Source organism: Podarcis gaigeae, assembly GCF_964106915.1.
Source record: "Podarcis gaigeae genome assembly, chromosome: 4".
NCBI lineage: Eukaryota > Metazoa > Chordata > Lepidosauria > Squamata > Lacertidae > Podarcis > Podarcis gaigeae.
In genome coordinates this window covers 70,460,062-70,482,339 of record NC_139677.1, presented here as the reverse complement: position 1 = coordinate 70,482,339, position 22,278 = coordinate 70,460,062, and the positions used below count along the sequence as shown (strand labels likewise).

General features: G+C 42.2%; 1 protein-coding gene and 2 long non-coding RNA genes across 3 annotated transcripts in view; 2 read left to right on the top strand and 1 right to left on the bottom strand.

The window, feature by feature from the left end:
- Positions 1–7,969, top strand: part of LOC310843836 — an 87,367-nt gene extending 79,398 nt beyond the window's left edge. The window contains exon 2 of the long non-coding RNA XR_014563673.1: positions 7,695–7,969. This is a non-coding gene — a long non-coding RNA (uncharacterized lncRNA). The remainder of the gene's footprint in view (positions 1–7,694) is intronic.
- On the top strand, positions 113–7,969 carry LOC310843802 (uncharacterized protein C3orf85). Its single transcript, XM_083737559.1, has 4 exons — positions 113–1,381; positions 4,353–4,486; positions 5,445–5,530; positions 6,610–7,969. The coding sequence occupies exons 1-4, from the start codon at positions 1,333–1,335 to the stop codon at positions 6,725–6,727; spliced, it is 387 nt and encodes a 128-aa protein (XP_083593685.1). The 5' UTR covers positions 113–1,332; the 3' UTR covers positions 6,728–7,969.
- On the bottom strand, positions 1,235–2,345 carry LOC310844019. Its single transcript, XR_014563887.1, has 2 exons — positions 1,860–2,345; positions 1,235–1,421 (listed from the first exon to the last, which is right to left on the bottom strand). It is a non-coding gene; the product is annotated as an uncharacterized lncRNA (long non-coding RNA).
- Positions 7,970–22,278: the final 14,309 nt, after the last annotated feature.

Below are 22,278 nucleotides of genomic sequence, written 5' to 3'. Positions count from 1 at the left end.
GGGGTTAGGAAGGAGGAGGGTGGCGACGCCCTTCCGGCTAAGACCACCTTGTGATAAAGCTGAAGGCGATCGGGGAAAGCCAAGGAGGCAGCAGGAGGCTAAAGCACGGAAAACGCCCCAGAGAGAGAGGCTGGCTCCGGGCTAAGGAGAAGCCAGCCTAGCTTAACAGAAGAGCCCAGATGGTTCAGGCCAACGGCCAAAGTGGTCCATCATCCTTGTTTTCACGCGGACCAAGCAGATGCGCTTGGAAAGGGCGCAAGCGGGACATGAGACCAGGATCGCTTTCCCTACCTGCTCTTTCTGAGCTTTCCTTCCTCCGGAGGGAGACCTTTCCTAGCCTTCTCTTGCAGGAACTGCAACCCCCCAATCAAAGAAATAATCCGAAGTTACATATATATGAATATACCAAAATGGAAGGAAAAAAGAGAGAGTTATGGTATTCAGTCTTTCTATCTCTGCGTTCACCTGTTTGAGGCCAATGAGGAGCAGCGGATGTACAAAGCAAATGTCCTGGCGTGTTTGTTTATTTGTGGAATTTTATATCCCACCGTTGCTCTGCAAGGAGCCCCGAGCGGCATACAGATACGTATTGTAAAAGCAAAACACGATAAGCAGAAACATTCTCGAAACAAGCAACTTAAAAGCATTTGCATTTTTTTTAAAAGTCCAGAGTCTGCTTGGTAGCTGCAGTGCTCCTGGATTTTGGAACTCTCTTGTTAGAGATAATAATAATAATTTATTATTTGTACCCCACATCTGGCTGGGTTTCCCCAGCCACTGGGCAGCTCCCAATATAAACACAATAAGGCATCAAACATCAAAAACTCCCCTAAACAGGGAGGCTAGACTGGCTCTCTCCTTGCTGCAGAGGAACACTGCTTCATTCTGGCAGGCTTTGGGGAACTGAACTCACAGTTGAAGATCTTATTGGACATACGTGGAATATTTGATTATTTAGTGGTCTTAAGTGCATGCACCAAACCATAGACAGGACTCTTGCAGTATAAGGTAACTTCACCAGTTCATAATGCAGCCCCCAAAATGGAGCATATTTGATATTGCTGGTACTCAAAATTTAGTGGGTAAGTTCGGGAGGGGGAGGGGGAAGGGGACACGTCTGAGTTATATCAAAACTTCCATGTAAAAAGTCCAAAGGTTAGAAAGAGGTCGGGGAAACATGTCAATGCAACAGTGGACCCTGCCCTCTGCCTGCAGAACTCTTCCGATGGACATAGTAAATGATTGATAAAGCGAAGGGGATCTCGAGTACATAAAATACCTGGGTTTGAGGGTTATATACTCTGCTGGAAAGGTTGTCGAAGAATATACACCATGTCTGCCTCCATGCTTCAAGTTGCTACGTGTGCTGTGTTGCTCACAGGTAAGCTTTTAGGCTTTGGCATCGAAATGATTAATCAACCCTAGTTGTGGATTAAAAAGAATAGACAAAGATTGGTGAAGGAATTCACAGTTAAGCGAACAATAATAATAATGGTTATAAATTTGTACCCCGCCCATCTGGCTGGGTTTCCCCAGCCACTCTGGGCGGCTCCCAACAAAATATTAAAAGCACGATAAAAAACCAAACATTAAAAACTTCCCTGGGTGCACCTCTGAAGTGCCCTTCAGTCCTCCAGATTTGCTTTCCGTGGGAGAGCATGTAGAAAAAGAGCCGAAGAGGAAATTAAAAGCAGATTTCATTTTCATGTGGCATTCTGTAATGCCGGCAAAGCATTATCTTTTAATTGAAATACTTCTGTGGTCAGAATGAAGTGTGGCCGAGCTTTTTTGTATGTTGCACTTAGTAACATTAGAACGGTAGTGTTGGGGAGGGTTCTTAAAAGCTAATACAGCCTCACCCACCCAGTGATTCAGGACATCTGCTGCTTTAGCATTCCCGCCAGGTAGACATCCAGCTTCTGCTTAAGAATCTGTAAAGATGAAGAGTCCACCACCGTTCGAGACACAGCATGCCAAAGTCATGACTCTCTTATAGAAATTGGTGGTGCAGCCGCACTTGGAACCCTGGGTACAGGTCTGGGTGCCACATCTCAAAGAGGGTGTTGGAAAAGGAGCAGAACAGGGCAGCTCAAATGGTCAAGGGTCTGGAGGAACATCCCTGTGAGGAAGCATACAACACTTGTGACTGTTTAGCTTAGAAACGAGGCAAATAAGGGGACACACGCTGCAGGTATGTAAAACAATGTCGGGCGTGGAGAAAGTGGACATAGAAAAGTTTTTCTTTCTCTCTGCATTTTAAATTGCATTTTAACCTGTATTTTATTTTATTTTTATTTTTTCTTGTTATGTTTTTACTGAAAATTTATTGATGTTAGCCGCCCTGAGCCTGGGTAGGGTGGGGTATAAATAAAATTTATTATTATTATTATTATTATTATTATTATTATACTTGGAGCTGGGTCCATTGTTTTGTTTATTTGCTTCACAGAACGTATATACAGCTTGGTTGTGAGAAAGCCTCTGAGCATTTTACAGAAACCTAACATACAGCATTAAAAATTATCAATAAAAACAGGTATTTTAAAATATACAAAAGACAATTAAAATCAACAGCGGCTAAAGAGGAAGAGAACGCATGGATAGATATATCTGAACAAGCAGTATCAGGAAAGAGTACAGTGAAGGGGCTGGTCTGATATCAATAGGCAGGGAGTTCCAAATGCTGCCACGCTAAAATACCGATTTCTTACAAGTGTGGAGCAAGTATTGTGTAGCACCTGTAACGGAGCCAGTTCTGCAGTTTGAAGTAGTCAAGGGGGAGGGGGGAGGAGATGGATATGGGCTTACAATCTCCACAAACCCACAGCACAGATCCTGCAGAGCATCTTCATTCAGTTGGCTTTGCTTCCTGGGGTTACATGGAGTAGGTAAAAACAAATAAGTGGGAGCAAAATTCTACATGTGTTTTCCCCTGACTGGAAAACTGCTCTTAAGCACTCATTTGGAGCAAGCAGCAATTCCGAGTTTTCTTTGGATTAACATTTGCTCCGATTTAGCACTAAAGAGTGGGTTTCCCCTGGGAAACGGGTGGGGCAGGAGGAAAACTGCTTGGACCCGCGCCTGGAAAGCACAGGTCAAACAGAAAGCCCCTCAGAGCTGTGATTTCTGGGCATGGGACGAGCAGATGTTTGGGTGAGCCCTTTGTGCAGATTCACATCGGAAGCTATCCAGGCAGTTTAAATTGCTCAACTCCATTGCAGTGATTTGCCCTTAGTGCACTTTAATGTGATGGTTTTCAATGCCTTGGCTTTTCCAAGTTTGATGTTAAAACATCACTGTGAAATCTAATCTAACTGCTTCGTTAATGTAGAGTATTAATCAGTGCATTGATCATGGGAGAGATTCAGCTAACTAGTCCCTTTAGTGCAGTGCTTCCCAAACGTGGGTCTCCGGCTGTTTTTGGACTACAATTCCCATCATCCCTAACTAGCAAGACCAGTGGTCAGGGATGATGGGAATTGTAGTCCAAAAGCAGCTGAAGACCCAACTTTGGGAAAAATTGCTCTAGTGGAAGGACTTCAGCTGGTGCAACAGGGCTCCCCCCCCCACTCCTCTCCCTGCTGTCTCCAGAACAGAGCATGTGGGGAGAATGAGCCAATAGTGTGACGCGGCAGCTAAAAAAGCCAATGCAATTCTGGGCTGCATCAATAGGAGTATAGCATCTAGATCAAGGGAAGTAATAGTGCCACTGTATTCTGCTCTGGTCAGACCTCACCTGGAGTACTGTGTCCAGTTCTGGGCACCACAGTTCAAGAAGGACACTGACAAACTGGAACGTGTCCAGAGGAGGGCAACCAAAATGGTCAAAGGCCTGGAAACGATGCCTTATGAGGAACGGCTAAGGGAGCTGGGCATGTTTAGCCTGGAGAAGAGGAGGTTAAGGGGTGATATGATTGCCATGTTCAAATATATAAAAGGATGTCACATAGAGGAGGGAGAAAGGTGGTTTTCTGCTGCTCCAGAGAAGCGGACACGGAGCAATGGATCCAAACTACAAGAAAGAAGATTCCACCTAAACATTAGGAAGAACTTCCTGACAGTAAGAGCTGTTCGACAGTGGAATTTGCTGCCAAGGAGTGTGGTGGAGTCTCCTTCTTTGGAGGCCTTTAAGCAGAGGCTTGACAACCATATGTCAGGAGTGCTCTGATGGTGTTTCCTGCTTGGCAGGGGGTTGGACTCGATGGCCCTTGTGGTCTCTTCTTTTTGTGGTCTCTTCAACTTTTGCTGATGGAATGAACACCATGACGCCATGTTAAATTCCTGCCCGTATGTATGAAATCTGCACGTTCTGTTAATCCATGATTGTGATTGCTGTGCCTTTGCCATTTCAGGGATTTGGGGACTACCATTTGTCTCCGAGGAAGAAGCCAATGAGTTCTTACGACTTAGGAGACAAGCACCTTTTTCAGGCTATTGGCATCCAGCTAGCCCCCAAAATGGCTGGGGTATGACCGTGGCAGAACAGGTATTCACAATTTTCTAAGATTTCATGGTAGAGCTTTGAGAGAAGGTCAGTGTGGTTTGGGGGGGGCAGAGGATTTGCATTGCTCGCTTGCAGATTTGATGGGTGGTGTGGGTCTGCGTGGATTTCTCTGTCTTAAAAAATATATGCAAAAGTAGCTCTTTTTAGGGGTTCAGAAATGTGGGTGTCAAATGTGAATGGGTCTGGGGGAGAAGTATCCCCCCTCAGCTTGTTAGAATGCCTGTCAAGGGTTCCCAGGTCTATGCAGACATGGCAGACCTTTACAGACAGAATCTAATGAAATCCTGTCAGCAGGATTTCACCACCTTTCCCCCTCAAATAATGTGTGTCCATTATTCACATTGTGAATGCCCCCAAATGCCCTCCCCCAAAAGCACCTAACCTCTATTTAATTACATTAAACTTTTAAGTCATTTCAGTTTTTAAACAAAGGTATTATTCCACAAATTGCCACGACTTCTGGGAGGCTTAAAACCATGTTCTATTGATGTTACATATATAATGAAACTATACCAGGTATACGTGGGTTTTTAGCTTGTCCGTTAATATTGTTTGAGACCCGGATCTCACAACTCTGGGACTAATTGTTAATGGGCAAAGGGGCAGTCTCCATAATGCATGAGGTATCGTGGTTGAGAAAGGGTTGGTTACATTAGGAATGCAAGTACTTTAACATTGCTATGCTAATATTACTGGTGTGTGAGTGAGGGAGTGAAGTGAATGACAATTGTGCCATGTAATCCAGTGTTTCTGTTGAGTGTTGGGTTATTCCCCCCCCCCCCCAGGGAAACACACTTGAGGGCAGAGCAGGCTGTGAATTGATTGTAGCAGCAAAGTTGTGGGAGGGGGCCGTTAACTGCTTTCCCATTCCTGGAGGGGGGGGAATCTGATTCCTGAGGGTGGGTTGTTGCTTCTGGCGTTAATCATCTGTTTTCACCAGGCCAGCGAATACTGGACATCGCTGAGGACGTCAGCACAGTACTACATGGATTTGGGATCTGTCGCATTTGATACCGATACAGCCAGGTAATTTGCATGTGTGTGAAATTCAGTCTTTGTGAAGGAATCTCTGAACCTACTGCATTCAGTGAAATGCATCTTAAATTCAAAGGCAGGATATAAAATGCCTGAAAGAAATTTGCATCGTTTGTGAGTTACTGCTGACATCATTGGCCTAGGTGAGCCAGCTTACAATTCTCTCTCTGTGTTCCTTAGACTTGATAGATAGATGGTAGATAGATGATAGATAGATGATAGATATAGATAGATTAGATCAGTGTTTCCCAACCTTGTGCCTCCAGATGTTTTTGGCCTACAACTCCCATCATCCCTAGCTAGCAAGACCAGTGGTCAGGGATGATGGGAGTTGTAGGCCAAAAACATCTGGAGGCACAAGGTTGGGAAACACTGGATTAGATAGATAGATAGATAGATAGATAGATAGATGATAGATAGATAGATGATAGATATAGATGATAGATTGATATATATAGATGATAGATTATTGATAGATAGATTGATAGATAGAGTTGGAAGGGACCACAAGAGTCATCTAGTTTAACCCTCTGCAATGCAAGGAATCTTTTTGCCTAAGGTGGGGCTTGAACCCACGACCCTTAGCTTAAGAGTTTCATGCTCTACAAACTGAGCTATCCCACAGGCTCAAGCCATCCCACTTGCTCTAGACTTGTGCATGTACAAAGGAAAGGAACGTAGCTCAATGGTAGAGCTTGTGTTTTGGATGCGAAAGAGCCAAGGTTCAATCCTCGACGTCTCCAGGTGGGTCAGGGCAAGGCGCCAATCTGAAACCCCCAGAAAATTGCAGCCAGTCAGTCTTGACAGTACTGAGGTAGATGGACCAATGAGTGTGGGTTAGTCTTATGCAGGTCACGGGTTGTATCCCACACTGCATGAACAGTGCTGCATTCATGCCATGGGACTTCCACTTCCTCTCCTTTCCTTCTGCACTCACAAAATGTGCTCTAGAGGGTCCCACAACCCTCTGGAGGAGATTTTGAGGGTTTGCCTGGAGCTGTAGGGGAGAAAAGCAAATGTTTCCATGCTAAACCCTTTGCAGGAGTCTGACAAAGAAATTCTGATTACAGGGACCACATTAAGTCTTACATGGATCTGTTACGGGAATCGGGAGCGCATCTTCAGCAGCAGAAACGTAAACGCCACATTATTACACCTGAATCAGACACTGACATTCATTGTCCATAAAGTCCATTGCTTATGCCAACTTGACTGTCAACACCTCAGAGGAACTGTACTATCCAATGGAAATTCTTTTCACAGGGACCAAATTAACTCTCATATGGATGTGTTGTGGCAATCGGAAGCAAATCTTCAGCAGAGGAGAAGTAAACCCCACATTGTTATAGTGGAATCAGACATTGATCCGATTCCTCCATTCAGAGTTTAGTCCATTGCTTATATCAACTTGACTCTAAACTGTAAGATCAACACCTCAGACAAATTGTACTATCTAATGGATATTCGGCATCCTTTGAGTCAACAGAAACCTCTTCAGAAAGACTTGGATTAAAACAGGCATAGGCAAACTCCATCCTTCGTATGTTTTTGGCCTACAACTCCCATGATCCCTAACTAGCAGGAACAGTGGTCAGGGATGATGGGAATTGTAGCCCCAAAGCATCTGGAGGGCCGAGTTTGCCTATGCCTGGATTAAAATAACAAGAGCAGAATCCATCAGGAAGCCATCCATCTTTCTCAGACGTATAGGAGGTCCCAAGAGGTGCCTATTCATCTCTTGTACAGCTCTTGTTTGCCTCAGGCTGTAGGTCTAGAGCTGCTAAACCCTATTGTATCCCACACATCCAACAGAATATAAAAGAACACAACAAAACATCAAACATTAAAAGCTTCCTGATACAGGGTTGACTTCAGATGTCTACGGAATATCACATAATTGTTTATCGCTTTGACATCTGACAGGAGCCCGTTCCAAAAGGTGGGCACCACTACCAAGAAGGTCCTCTTCCTGGTTTCCTGTAACTTCAGTTCCCTCAATGAGGGAGCCACCAGAAGGCCCTTGGAGCTGGACCTCAGTGTCCAGGCTGAACGATGGGGGTGCAGATGCCCCTTCAGGTATACTGGGCTGAGGCCATTTAGGACTCAGCACCAACACTTTGAATTGAGCTTGGAAATGTACTGGGAGTCAATGTAGGTATTTTAGGATGGGTGTTAAATGATCCCATTCTTCTTGTATCTTCAGGAAGTGTTTCTTACCATCTCTCTGCCATCTCTTCCTACCCGCAATCACCACTTTGGTATTGCTTCCTTCTTTTGTTTGCCTTGTCCTTCCTTCTTCCTGTATTTACTATTCCAGCTTCCATGTCAAAATTCAGACAGCAGTTCTGTAACATTTCCCCTAAATAACCTACTTGAGAGTTGCTGTTAATTTCAATGGACCACTAATAAACTTTGTCCTAAAAAATCAAAGCACAGACAAGTGCCTTCCTTTATTAACCATAATTTTGCCTCTCTTTTCTAAAGCTTCAGCTTTGAGTCAGGCTCAGCATTCCCTTTGCTTCTGTGTTTGAAAGCATGCTGGCTGCCCACCTTTCCACAGGACAATGATAAAAAGTGCTTCTTCACACCGCACATAGTTAAGCTATGTAATTTGCTTTCACAAGTAATAATAATAATATTTATACCATGCCCATCTGACTGGGTTTCCCCAGCCACTCTGGGCAGCTTCCAGCACATATAAAAACTTAATAAAATGTCAAACATTAAAAACTTCCCAATATAGGGTTGCCTTCAGATGTCTTCTAAAAGTTGTGTTGTTCTTGACATCTGATGGGAGGCCATTCCTCAGGGTGGGCATCACTGCTGAGAAGGCCCTCTTCCTGGTTCCCTGTAACCTCACTTCTTTCAGTGAGGGAAACACCAGAAGGCACTTGGAGCTGGACCTCAGTGAACAATGGGAGTGGAGACACTCCTTCAGGTGAAACTAGAAGTGAAACCTGAAGGATTTGTTATATCCAAGGCAGAAACTAGATACAGCAACAGATGAGGGCCAAAATTTCAGCTCTCATCCCTCCCAGTCCTTCCCCATAATTTTCCACAGGACCAGTGTGGGGGTTCATTCTTGTGTGCCTGCTGAGGTCTACAACTCAACAATCACTGCTAATCCATGGAGCTCCCTGACCTGCTCCTCTTCATCTTTTTTATTGTCACACACACTATGGAAGTGAGCAATGACAGGAAGGTAGAAGCTTCCACTTGCCTTGCCCTTTTGCTCTGAGCAACCATGCCAATTGGCGGTCCAAAGGTCTGGCAAGCAAATGAGCAGCAGCAACTGCAGGAAAAGTAGGCTTACTAAAGGCATCCTGTTCCTACCCAAAAGCCTGGCACTGGCACCTTTGTCCTCTGATGCTCCACATGTGCTGGTTTTCCTATCCATTCTATAACACACACACATCTCCATGTGAATGTGGGAAGTCACAACACAGTGATGTTGCATTATGTGTACACTATCCCTAAACATTGCGCGGGGACAGGGAAGGAGAAAAATGGCAGCCTGTTCCTGATGGTAGCTCTGTCTAGCTCCAGCCTCAGAGATGTAGCCATTAGCCCTAGGGCGAAAATGGCTTCCAGTGGCACCAATGGGAGCTTTCCCCCCAATGGTAATTGATTTGCCCAGAAATGGTGCTTGCGTGTTTAATCTCTGACACTATCCTGCAGTGATTAGGCCTTGTGCCAAGAGTCCTGCAGAAGTGCAACCTGAGTTTATCTATCTTATAACAAATTTCACTGTTCCCTGAAAAAAAGACACCATGCAGCAGAATATATAGCATTTGAAATAGCATTGGAACAGCAGTGACAAATTAGATCATCGGATTGAGGTTGCAGAGTAGCACATAACTGCTCTACCAATCATATGTTCAATATAAATAATGCATTTATGCATGTTCCTGTCTCGTTATCTTGTGAAAGAACCACTCTTCACTTTCCAGTGCAATTATTTGTATAAAGTCTCCTTAACGTCACTTGCTATGCCTATCTGTTCTTTCTCTTTGCTTGTTCGTTCCATTGGGAGGACTTCCACAAATCCTGCCCCACACCCCGGAGTCGATGCTCTAAAGCAGGGCTGGTGAACCTGTGGCCCACCAGATGTTGGGACTACATCTCCCATCCATCCCTGACCATTGGCCATGCTGACTGGGGCTGATAGGTATTGGAGTTCAACAGCATCTGGTGGGCCGTAGATTCCCCAACTCTGCTTTAAAGCAACAATGGCTAATCCACAATTAGAAGAAATATCCAGCCTCTAAATTGCTTTGTGGTCCAATAGGATTTTGAATCTGAGCCTCACAATTTTATGTTCCGAACTCGGTAGCGGTATTCAAGTTAGAATGTGCACTTGCCCAGGCATATTCTGCTATGAATTTCAGTATTGTAATGAAAATCCCCTGCAGTCTAAAGCCCAAGAAATAGTTCAGGATTAGCATCCATGCCAGAGGGAAAGCTGTGATTTTCTAGAAGTTGCTGGATATGTTAGTACTAAATAAAAATAATATTTTTTTTCCATTTATTTATTTGCTTACTCTATTGGTTAAATTTGTATCTTGATTTTCCACCAAGCTAACAACAAAAATTAGAAAGCAATAAAATATAATAAAATACAGTAAAACAGTAGTATAATATAGCCCCTTCTCAAGCAAGGTTAAATATCCATAATAGCAATAAAAACAATCAGGTAAAAACTAATTTAGGATTACTCCTATGAACAGAGAACATAAAATAGACCAGATCTGTTCATCCAACACCATCATCTCCCCCTCCATCACTGCTGGCTCCTTCCCTGGGGGAGCGAGGATTGTTAAACCAAACATGGTTGGCACCATGTTGACCTCACTGCCACCTCCCCTCTCCCCTTCTGCCTCCCAGGAAGCAGTAGTAGGGTAACTGACCGGAGGTCAGGTGAGCGCCCACCCATCACACTCTAATAGAAAGATACACAAATGCATACACAGAGGGAGAAAGAACAAATCAAATATCATCATCATCATCAATACTAAATTGTGGCTGCAGCTGAATGCCAGCACACCATCCATTTCTGTACAGTATCTGTATCCAAATCTATGTGATGAAAGGGGAAAGGTTGTAAAATAAGTCTGACCATCTAAGAATGCCAAGGAAAAGCCTCCTTATGGCGATTTGTTCCATGTTAAATGATCGTGTCAATCGGGGATATAAATTGTGACCGAGGAAAAAAAGAATCTGATAATTTGGGAATTTGTAATGTACATGCATTTTTATTTTATTTTTCTGCAGCGACACTTGATAAATGTGTATTATTTCTGTCAAGGAAGCCTGACAGCAAAGGCATATTATTACAGCCCTCTCTTTAATACTTGTCACGCAGGAAAAATTGGCTTTGAGTCTCGAAGCGACTGTTAATATGGGTGAAATATTCTACAGCAATCCCCGCAACTGATGTGACATTATTAATACAAATGTTTTGCTAAGATAATAGCCACTGCTACTTATCTGCCAGAGCAATTAAAAAGTGCTAATAAAATAATATTGAGATAAATTACACAGTGCTTTCTATTATAGAGCCGGTTGCAGGGAGGGGGCGGAAAAAAACCTTTAATTTTTTTACAGCTCAGGCCACAACTTGTTAGGAATTCATTTTTGCAAGTAATACCACGATAAATTTTAATAGTATAGATAGCGTGTGCTTCATTGCCACATTAATTATGCATTTAAAACTCTGCGGCCCAACACTTCCAAGGAGGGGGACATGCCGCCTGTCTGTGTTGCAACCTGAGCCAAATTGCAAAGGTGCCCAATACGTCAACAGTGGCGGCATTTGACATAGTTATTCTACTCCAGCCTCTCTATGCATTCAATTACTGTCATACTCCCTTACCTTCCTGGCTTATGGAGGGAGGAGCAAGAGTCTCAAGGATGTGCTTCCAGGACTTCCAGGCCCAGCTGATGTTTAGTTATTGGAGCAGTTTCTCCATGTTCCCAACTAGAAATGATATCTGGCTCTGGTGTGTTAGTACACTGAGCTACAAACAAAATGACTATGGCCCTGATCCTCTGTGTTTGGCTCAGGCAGCAGTGGACATTCCGTGGACTCAAACATGGCCTCTGTCAGATAATATGGGAGAATGCCATCATCATGTTTGCGGTGAGGTGAAAGGTAAAAAAAAAAACCCGGGTAAAGGACCCCTGGAAGGTTAAGTCCAGTCAAAGAAAACTATGGGATTGCGACACTCATCTTGTTTTCAGGCCAAGTGAGCCAGCATTTGTCCACAGACAGCTTTCTGGGTCATGTGGCCAGCATGACTAAACCACTTCTGGCACAATGGAACACCGTGACGGAAACCAGAGTGCACGGAAGCACCATTTATCTTCCCACCACAGCCGTATCTATTTGTTTACTTGCACTGGCAAGCTTTCGAACTGCTAGGTTGGCAGAAGCTGGGACAGAGCAACAGGAGCTCACACCGTCGCAGGGATTTGAACCTCCGACCTTCTTATCTGCAAGCCCAAGAGGCTCAGTGGTTTAGACCACAGCACCACCTGCGTCCCATGCTTACTTCAGTCATTTGATCTCCCCCTGCTCTCTTCAGCCTTTGTAGGTTACAGGTTGCCTCTGAAGGAAGTCAAATTTGCATCAAACTTTTTAAAGCTATTTTATATACATTATTATTATGATTATATATTTATTTATATATTGCCATCAAAGGGGACTCAATGTGGCTTACAAATAAAAATAAGAACAGCTAAAAAACAGGGGGGGAGAGGAACAATCTTAAAAAGCAAAAACATTGATAGAATTAAAACTATATATTTATATACACATATAATTGCACATGTGAAATTCTGTTAAAGCCACACAAATCATTACAATAAAAACAGCACAACACCAGCCCCTTCTTTAAAAGCACTCAGTTCCCAATGCCAGCTGGAACAAGAAAGGAGGAATCTAGTCTAACTAGACAGATGGACCAATACTCTCACTCAGTTTAAAGCAACGTTCTATGCATATGGTGTGGTCCTAACTAAACTATGTGAATGCATTGCATTAAGTTATTGCAACAAAGGCCATAATCATTGCTGATGTGATGATGTAGTTCTGTTCAGACCAACCTTAGTGAAATTTTGTGCTCAGTTTTGGACTTTTAGAAAAGTAGGCAAGAGGGGAAAGTTTAGGATAGCTTACTGTTTTCTTGCCTGCTATTTACGGTAAGCCTGTTTTTGCCTTTTCTCTACAAGAAAGAGACAACATTCTTTAATAATATTTCCCCCCCCCCCCAACACAGACTTCTTGCTATTCCAGTGCAGGCCATTTGTCTTCTAATTAGCATAGGATCCAGCATCTACAGAACAACATTATTTGCTCCAAACCGTTGCAAAACCATGATGAAGTGCCATGCATTTAAAACAAGAGACTCCATGTGTTTGTACAAGGAGCATCTTCAGTAAAAGGAAAAATAACTAGATTAAATGGGATGCAGGGCAGCTTAGAAATGGATACGGGAGGGAGGGGGATGCCCCATAAACACAACAGCCGCCGAGATTCTTCCTTGAGATTAATTGGTGTGTTTTGACGTGCTCTTAATTATTTGCAGTCACATGGAACTAGCCCAGCTGCTTTCTGCATCCACAAAAAGGCAGAAGGAAGCAGGAAAGAAAACGTGTGTGTTTTGCTGCATCCAACAATTAAAACTACAGGGCAAAAGTCAAAATTCCGCTAAGCATAATTAAACAAGGAATTAATGGCAAGTCAGTTGTGCAATGAAGCAAACACAGCTGGGCTGAATATAAGAAGTCCTAGAACTTTCTGTTGACAGACTGGAAATTACAAGAGCACATATCATAGTTATACAGGAAGCTGCCTTATACTGAGACAATGGCTCATCTAGCTTAATATAGACTACTCTGACTGGCAGAAGCTCTCCAGGATTTCAGATGGGGGCATTCCCAATCCTGCCTAGACACGCCAGGGATCGAACCTGCGACCTTCAGCACACAAGGCTCTAGCACTGAGCTATGCTCCTTGCACATACCCCTAGCAAGTAGAGCTCTAAGTTGAGTTACAAATGCTGTGATGCTGCCCAGGCATTGTTTATGGTGCCTTGCAACATATTTACTGCTAAGAAAAGGAGACTGTAGAGGTGGATGCATATTAAGTGGGATTCCCAAGTTGAGATGCAACACTTTCAGGACTCTCCCAGGAAGCGGGTGGGGTGGGAATCTGCTATAGTGATCTCTCTGGACTTTGAAGATTTTTGTTTGTCCCAGTATCTAATGGTGATCTAATATTTATTTATCCCATCATTTTCTTCAATTTGTGAAAATTTATTAAGAATGTATTGAGCCATTAGAATGGTCGAAATAATGTTTTGCTGTTGAAAACAGCGTCTAAGAGAGACTTAGGCAGCCAGCCTGCTGCCTGACATATGAGACTCACATCAAAGTCTTAAGCCCAACACTTTGTCTAATGTGCTACTTTGGCTCACACAAGCTGCCAACACCATGCAAAAGTAATCCATGATTTTCACGTGTTTCAGAAAATATTCCTACAGTAAATAGATATCTGTGTAGTGAAATTCCATAGTTTCAGTTTCTGAGATGAAGAGGACCACTGTTTCCTTATACTTTGCTCAATCCATCATATACATTTTAAAATAGTGGAATGCATTTCTTACTTTCCTCTTTCCCCACACTCTTCTTCTGAGTGTTATACAGTGGTACCTTGGGTTACAGATGCTTCAGGTTACAGACACTTCAGGTTACAGACTCTGCTAATCCAGAAATAGTACCTCGGGTTAAGAAGTTTGCTTCAGGATGAGAATAGAAACCGTGCGGTGGCGGCATTGTGGCAGTGGGAGGCCCCAATAGCTAAAGTGGTACCTCAGGTTAAGAACAGTTTCAGGTTAAGAACGGACCTCCAGAATGAATTAAGTTCTTAACCCAAGGTACCATTGTATACCCAACTCTCTCTCTCTCTCTCTCTCTCTCTATATATATATAATATAGTCCCCGTGGAAATTATTCATCATCTTATTGTATTTTTCTCCCAATATACAAATTCTTGCAAGTGATTTCCCATAACATAATGTATATTTGTAAGTTATATTCACAAACATGTTCATTTTAATACACAATTTATCCTAGTACATGCATTTTTCTACAAGTTACTTGGCTGGAGAACTGCACTACAAAATTCAGAGCAGTGCAAATTTGGAAGGAAGGTTGAACGTAGTGTTTCAAAAAGTGCCAAATGGATAGGTTTGCCTCTAAATGTGGACTGAACTAAATTTGTCCCACTTCTCACATTAGGTACAGAAATGTTTGCACAAGCTGAATATAATGAATGAGAGAACCAATTTTGCATTAAGTATCAGAACCTCCCGAGAACTGGAATCAGTATGTAATGACAGACCATGAACCCTCTGCCATGACCAGACTCTATGTCAGGGGTCTGCAACCTTTAAGACAAAAAGAGCCACTTGGACCCGTTTCCGAAGAAAAAAAAACTGGGAGCCGCAAAACTCGTCATTATAAAAACAACTTTTTTGTCACTTTTTTATTATTTCTTTGTTTGACCCCTCAGAATTACTCCTCCTCATAGAAATAAACGTTAAATTAACAAGTTACCTTTTTTGTGTGTGTGTTCTTCACTCCCCTTCAAAACAGTGACCAGTGTATATGCCCCCTTTCAATGCAGTGACCAGCATACATGCCCCTTACAATGTAGCGGGCGGGCGGGAAGGTGACGTCGGGACGGTGCGTGACTAACGCACACACTGCCCCCATGCGACATCACAGCCAGTACAGCGCCCGCCACAGTGGGGAGTTTTGGGGTGCACAATGCGCCTCCTCTCCTTGCTAGTATCCGCCCTGGAGTCACGGCAAAGGTGTAAAAGAGCCACATGCGGCACCGGAGCTGCGGGTTGCAGACCCCTGCTCTATGTGATAAATAGGCTTGAATTTTATAGTAAATCTCCTCCACCTAGAGAGTCTGTTTATCACTCCTGTCCTCTCATTAAAACAGGGAGCACAGAAGGAGAAAATGAGCTTTCATCGCAAAGGCAATTGCTTTCCTCCTCTGATATATTGCAAATATAAGCATGCAAAACAATTGTGTTTTCATGTGCATGCATAGAAGTGGACCTTGCCAGGGGAAAAAATCTGTGTGTTTTCAAGTTTGTTTTCATTTAGAAGTACAGTAAAGCCCTCAGGTACTAAATAATGTGTTCCCTGAATAAGCAGCTGATTTGAACTATAACCAGCGCTTCAATTTGTACACCAATGGCTCGAAAATCGCTCAGGTTGTGAGGTGAGGAAAGTAAAGGTGGTCTAATGCTGCTGAGTCCACTTTAAGAGTGCATCATTAGATGGAGTAGATCTTTTCAGCAGTGGTGCAATTTTGGAAACACCATATTGAAGCCTCCACATCAACCTAATTTCAGCAAGGTTCTCAAATACAGTAGCACATGAGTCCATTGATATAAGTGTTAGTCTGATATAGGCACAGAGGCTCTGTTCCCATTCTGTATTTCCTCCCCTCTGGTATTTCTTGCTTTGAAAAATAGTGCCCCATATTTTTTCAATGAAAATATCCTTTTATTAGTGTATTGGAACTTCTGTAATTTGAACTTGTATTGTGCTCCTCATCAGTTCTTGGTTAGGAGCTCGATTTCCACTGCCACTCGCTTCACAAATCCTCATATCTTCTGGATGTCCTAGGTAAATTCCACCCTAGCACTGGGGAATCATTGGAGTAGGCAAAAAGTTTAATACAAAATGATTTTCTAGAGGGCTCTCTAGAACCTGGGTGAGCCCTCTAGAATAACAACATTCCATTTCTTAGTGTAGGATTTTTTTTTGTTCTGGGATGTTAAATCTGAACACTGGATCTTTATCTACTTAACCTCAAGACACTCTCAAAATTGTTGAGCTTTTTTTTTTAAGGAGAGCCCCAAAGTGCCCCCAAGACATCAATTCCACCTTTGAAATCCTGGCAATGTCTGGGAAAATCCGGACGTATGACAACCCTACTTTGAGTATTTATTCAGGTTCAGAGCAGCTCCACCCAACATGTGACCGAGATGGTTTTAGTTCAAGAATTAAATATTGTGATTGGTTTTTTAAGAACACAAAATGGAAAATAAAGTAAATATAAAGTAAAGTAAATAAAAATAAAATAAATAAAAACAAACTACACAAAAAGCACAGGAAGAGTTTTGCTAGCACTCCTGGCCAAAGCTCCTAAGTCTCAGTCTAAGAATATGACTCTATGCCACACTTAACTCCATCTCCTCTGCACCAAATATAGCATTTGCCCTTAACCTGAAGACCTTATTGGAGTCTTTACATACTAAAACCTAGATGTTTGGTCAACATCCTGGAATTGCAGAGAGCTTACATTTCTTATTTTCCAAAATAACTTCCACTAGGTCATGTGACCTTTGTGATGCCGTGCACCAGGATGTAACTAGGTGTTTTGTGGTACATCTTGTGGTTTCCTTTTGTCTACGACAATGTCTCCATTCCCCCTCATTTCCTTCCCCACAATTTATAGCTTCTTGTTCTTTGCTCTTCCTTTATGTCAATAAGCTTGTGATGAATCTTACCTTAGATCAGTTCGAGGCTATGTGAAGATTCCCACAGCAGGTTCAAGGAAAGGGTAATCGTAAACACCATACAAGTGCCCACTTGCCGGCCACAGTATATAGATTTCACCCATTTACTTATTGAATTTATGAAAGCATCAGCTACAGCTGAGCAAGGGCATTGTGTGACAGGAGTTAAATCCCAGGAGGTAAGTCCACAAGGGTAATATACCACAAGGGCAACAGACAGTATACTTAGATATTCAAAAAGCCTTTGATAAAGTACCCAGCAAATATTCCAAACATTCATGAATCAGTAGCTGTTTAAAGAATGGAAGCAGAGAGTGGAAGGAAATGGACAGTTCTAATAAAAAGTCCATGGACCAGTATTAGGACCACTGCTTTCTAACTTCTTGCTTTCTAAATGACCTACAGTTAGGGATGAGCAGTGAGTGGCCCAGTTGGTGGATGATACTAAATCCTTCAGGGTGGTAAAGTCAAAAGGTGGGGTTGATTGACCGAGAAGCTAACTCTCAAGATGGACCAGTCCTGGAAATACTGTTGCTGCTGTATGGTTGGTTGGTTTGTGCACAGGATGCTGTCCTAGATGGGTCTTTACTCTGATCCAGCAGGCTCTTCTTCTGCAATGGCTGCCTGCCATCTGAACGAGTGCTTAGAAACAGCAGATTTGCAGAAACTCAAGCTGGTCCATAAAATGATCTGTGGATCAGAAAGGTCTCTGTTTAGATGCAGGGGCTTCCCTCCCCTCTTCTGACCATTACCCAGATGATTCTCTCTCTTTCTTCAAAATGATTTTTTAAAAGGATTGTCACATTTACAGCCTATATATATAACCATTCAAATATTCCCCTCTCTCTTTTTAAAAAGAGAGAGAAGTCAGTGAAGTGTTCAGCAAATTTGTAGCTCTTAGGCTTGTCGCGGGTGGTGCTGTGGGTTAAACCGCAGAGCCTAGGGCTTGCCAATCAGAAGGTCAGTGATTTGAATCCCTATGATGGGGTGAGCTCCCATTGCTCGGTCCCTGTTCCTGCCAACCTAGCAGTTCGAAAGCAAATCAAAGTGCAAGTAGATAAATAAGTACCACTCTGGCGGGAAGGTAAACTGTGTTTCTGTGCGCTGCTCTGGTTCGCCAGAAGCAGCTTAGTCATGCTGGCCACATGACCCGGAAGCTGTACGCCAGCTCCCTCAGCTAATAAAGCGAGATGAGCGCCGCAACCCCAGAGTCATTCGTGACTGGACTTAATGGTCAGGGGTCCCTTTACCTAGATCTGTCAACACAAAACACCCTCCACTTTAATCATTAGGTGGCCTAAGTAAGTTGCCTTTCACCATGCTTCCTTAAATACTTTTTGCAAATCATCATTTTCTGCCCTTCAGGAGTTATTCACACATTGTGAGCATGAGAAGTAATGGCCGCACTAAATTAAAACTTACGAATGCAATGAGTTTGCTTTAATGTTACCTGGCAGACATGGACAAATTGGAAATTTTAGATTATGCAGCCATGGGTATTTCTAACAGGCTCTCTATTTTTAACACAAAGTATTCTTATACATACCTTTTCAAGAAAGAAAAGAAAGAAAAGAAAAGCTTAAGTTCTTTGAGAATCCCTAGAGAGAATTATATTAAAAAAATCATTCTGTATAACTTAGATACTATAGTCCCTTTTTGTGTTAACAGCTAACGAAATACAGCTTGTTAAATTGATTTCTTTCGCTTTGTTTGACAAATGCCATTGGTAGATGTTACTCAATGTGGACATTCATTTTCAGAAGTGTTGAACTGGTGCAGAGTGGCTATTAGCTTGAAATATGTGCAGTGCTTGCACAGCAGAAAAAAAGCTTCCATTCTTTGTACTTTTAGAAAATATATATCTTGAGGGACTGATTAACATGGGGATAGGAAACTTGTGACCTTCCAGATTATGTTGGACTACAACTCCCATCATCCCTGACCACTGGCTGGGTCTGATGGTAATTGGAGTCCAATATATGGAGAGACAAGGGTTCCCCATCCCCTTGTGGTTTGAGTTCCATGAGCTTTAGACCATGTGCTGCTAAAGGGACGATAAGGCACTGGTAAACACAGCCTGCACCATCTGAAATTCAGCATTCATACACCTATTTATTTACATTTTTTATATATCTCACTGTTCTACTCGTAGAACTACTCACTGAATGCAGCACTGCATTAAACAATGTTGTTGGACTCAAGCTTGCATCATCTCTTGCCACTGACCATGCAGGATGGGGCTGAGGGGGCTTGAAGTCCAACTGCATCTTGAGGACCATAGGTTCCTTATCTCTTACCACTGGGAAAAGCGGTAGCTCAGTGGAAGAGCATCTGCCTTCCATGCAGAAGGTCCCAAGTTCAATCCTTGGCATCCCCAGGTAGGGCTAAGAAAAGCTTCCTACCTGAAGCTCTGGAGACCTGCTGCCAGTTGATGTAGACAATACTGAGCTAGGTGAACCAATTTGTTCGGAGCCGACCAATCATTCCCCTCCATTGGAGGGAAGGAAAAGGAGGTGGAGTTAAAGCACAAATCAGCAATCTATCCTTAGACAACCTTGTCCAAGGTTCATCCCAGAGACTGAATCTTACTATAAAAGATATGAACGGTATTTTCCCCTAAGTAAATATATGGCTTAGGGACGTGATGGAAATTAAATCAAAGCATGTGTCAGCAAAATCAAGTCAACTGCATACTAAAAAACACAATCTTCTATAACCATACAATGTAGTAAATGTGTTTCTTGCTGCCCCACCATCTCTAATTTAAAATAAAAATAAAAAACGACATTAACGTTAACCAATTTACCACTTCAGTTCACAGCCCACCAAATCTGATACAGATAGCATAGTGTATATATTAACATGGAGTGAGTGCAGCAACGTGCCATTTTTCATCACGGTCTAATGCAGCGTGGTCTTTAACATACTTCAGTGCTTAATATCTAAATTCTTGCTGTATTTCTCATATCATGGTCATTTGTGATTAACAGATTTATGAGAACAAAGCTTTTAAAGTTAAATTTAAGGGCTGAATCTCATTCTGCGTGAACTACCCTAAAAATATACTTCTGTACGATTTAAAAACACACCACAAGCACAATACTTAAAAAAATAATTTTTTATTTATTTATTTTAAACTCACATTATGGAAGGGTGAGTCTGTGCAGGGAATCACGTTGATAGTCTTTATTCTTAGTTTGGGTAGTTCTTTTGAAATGTTTGCTTAGATATCAAGTGATGGTAGTTTCTAAGTTGAGGGGAAAGTTCTAATTTTTGAAAGTTAAAGCATTTGCTAGTCTTGGTAGCTCCATACCTTTGGTTTCCGCCACTGGAGACCAGCAGATGGTGTATGAAGAAGCTAGGAGTCAGGCTGGTATCAGCAGCTTTATAGAACCTAATGGGAACCCTAATGGCTCATTGAGTCACCTGACCCTGGTTGGCCTAGAAGTTTCTGCTTTACTCTCTGGACATCTGTGGTGGAGGTGGTATGGCACATCAGAGATCCGAAGATAGTATCACAAGGGCCACAGTTACACAGTTAGAAATCAACAATCATGAAAATAACAGGAGCAATATTTTTCTTAATGAACATTCATATATTTGAATCTTGATAGCAGAAGAATCCACCCATAAAATCAACAGTTGCTCAACATTTGGACATAGTTCCAGTATATACCACAAGGTGTTGCGCTTAGTGTCCTTTTTATATAAGGAAGCAGATTAATCAACCACCCTACTCTTTGGTGTTCTCCACCAAGACTAGCCTTGAATCTGTTCCTTTTTTTGTACACTTTAGTTACGTGTTCTGTTGGGTGGGAACTGTTTATCTTTTTCCTTATATAAAAAGGACACTGACCACAACACCTTGCTACATTTCAAATCACCTCACCCCTACAACCTCAAACGAAATCTACCTTTTGGCCAATTTTTATGGAGGAAGAGGAATTCCTCTATTCCCGAGTTGTACTAAAGTGAGGTGAGGGAGTTAGAGACTGCTCTGAGAAACAGAGGCTATCGTAGTCATAGAGCTAGAGTGAGAGCAGATGCACATGACAGGCGGGACTTACTTGTCTCCAGAAAAAGAACACCACAGAGACGCATTACATGTTCTTTTGAATATATGCCTCAGACAATGGTGATCTGCCAGATTATAAACAGGTACTGGGGTATTGTGTCTAATATTGCTGGCTGTGATTCTCCAGGACCCGTAATTTGAAGGATTGTTTAGTCCATAGTGATTTTAAGAGACCACAAGTAATTTCAAATCTGCTAGTAGGTCACTTGGGAACTCCTTGTTCCTAATAGTTCAGTTATTCTGAAATCTACTGGATTTACAAATTGTGCCACCAGAAATGAGATCTATTTGATGAGGGTGTACTTGTCAGTTGGTATATATTGGAGCCACGTCTTGGCCAGTGAAGACCTGAATCTTGGAACATCACTCTCGGATTCATGGTAAAATTAAGGAAGCCTCATTAGTTGAACACTTTATTCAGCATAACCACACTTGTGATGATTTCCATTTCTTTGTAATAAAACATATCCGTCAGACCCAATCAACTGGTGGGAACATGACCAGATTGCTTTCACAGATAGAATCTAGGTATATTTATAAACTGAATACACTGGCTCCATATGGTCTGAATTCAACAATAGAATTTGCAGGATTTATTTAATTGTGTTCAGCTGAGTTTGCAGGAGGGTCCTTACTTTACCTTTAAATTTGTGAGCCCTGTTCATATTCCTTAAGGAAGGCTAACAAACAGAAGGCTGTCTGCCTCTTTTTTGTTCTTCCTTCAGGAAATATGCACACAGGGACAGGTATGTTTTATAAGACTTTTCATATCAGTAATGGTGGATAATAATAATAATAATAATAATAATAATAATAATAATAATAATAATAATAATATATTTCTACCCTTATAGATTTACCCTTTTTATAAACTAGTAATTGCACATGTCTACATTTTATTACCCAGGTAATGTTACATGTATGCATTCTCTTCCCATTTTATTTACCTCATATGGAAATAGATGTTGAGTGGAATATTATTTTATTTAATTTTGTTAGCTCGATGATTAAGCACCTCTGGGGAAGGAAACGTGATGTATACAGGAGCGACGTCCAAA

Bases quoted from the DNA above. Each gene is read 5' to 3' on its own strand.
- LOC310843802 (XM_083737559.1), top strand. From the start codon at position 1,333: ATGTCTGCCTCCATGCTTCAAGTTGCTACGTGTGCTGTGTTGCTCACA. The intron at 4,487-5,444 runs GTATTCACAATT...TGTTTTCACCAG, and splicing joins GTATGACCGTGGCAGAACAG to GCCAGCGAATACTGGACATC. The intron at 5,531-6,609 runs GTAATTTGCATG...TTCTGATTACAG, and splicing joins TTTGATACCGATACAGCCAG to GGACCACATTAAGTCTTACA.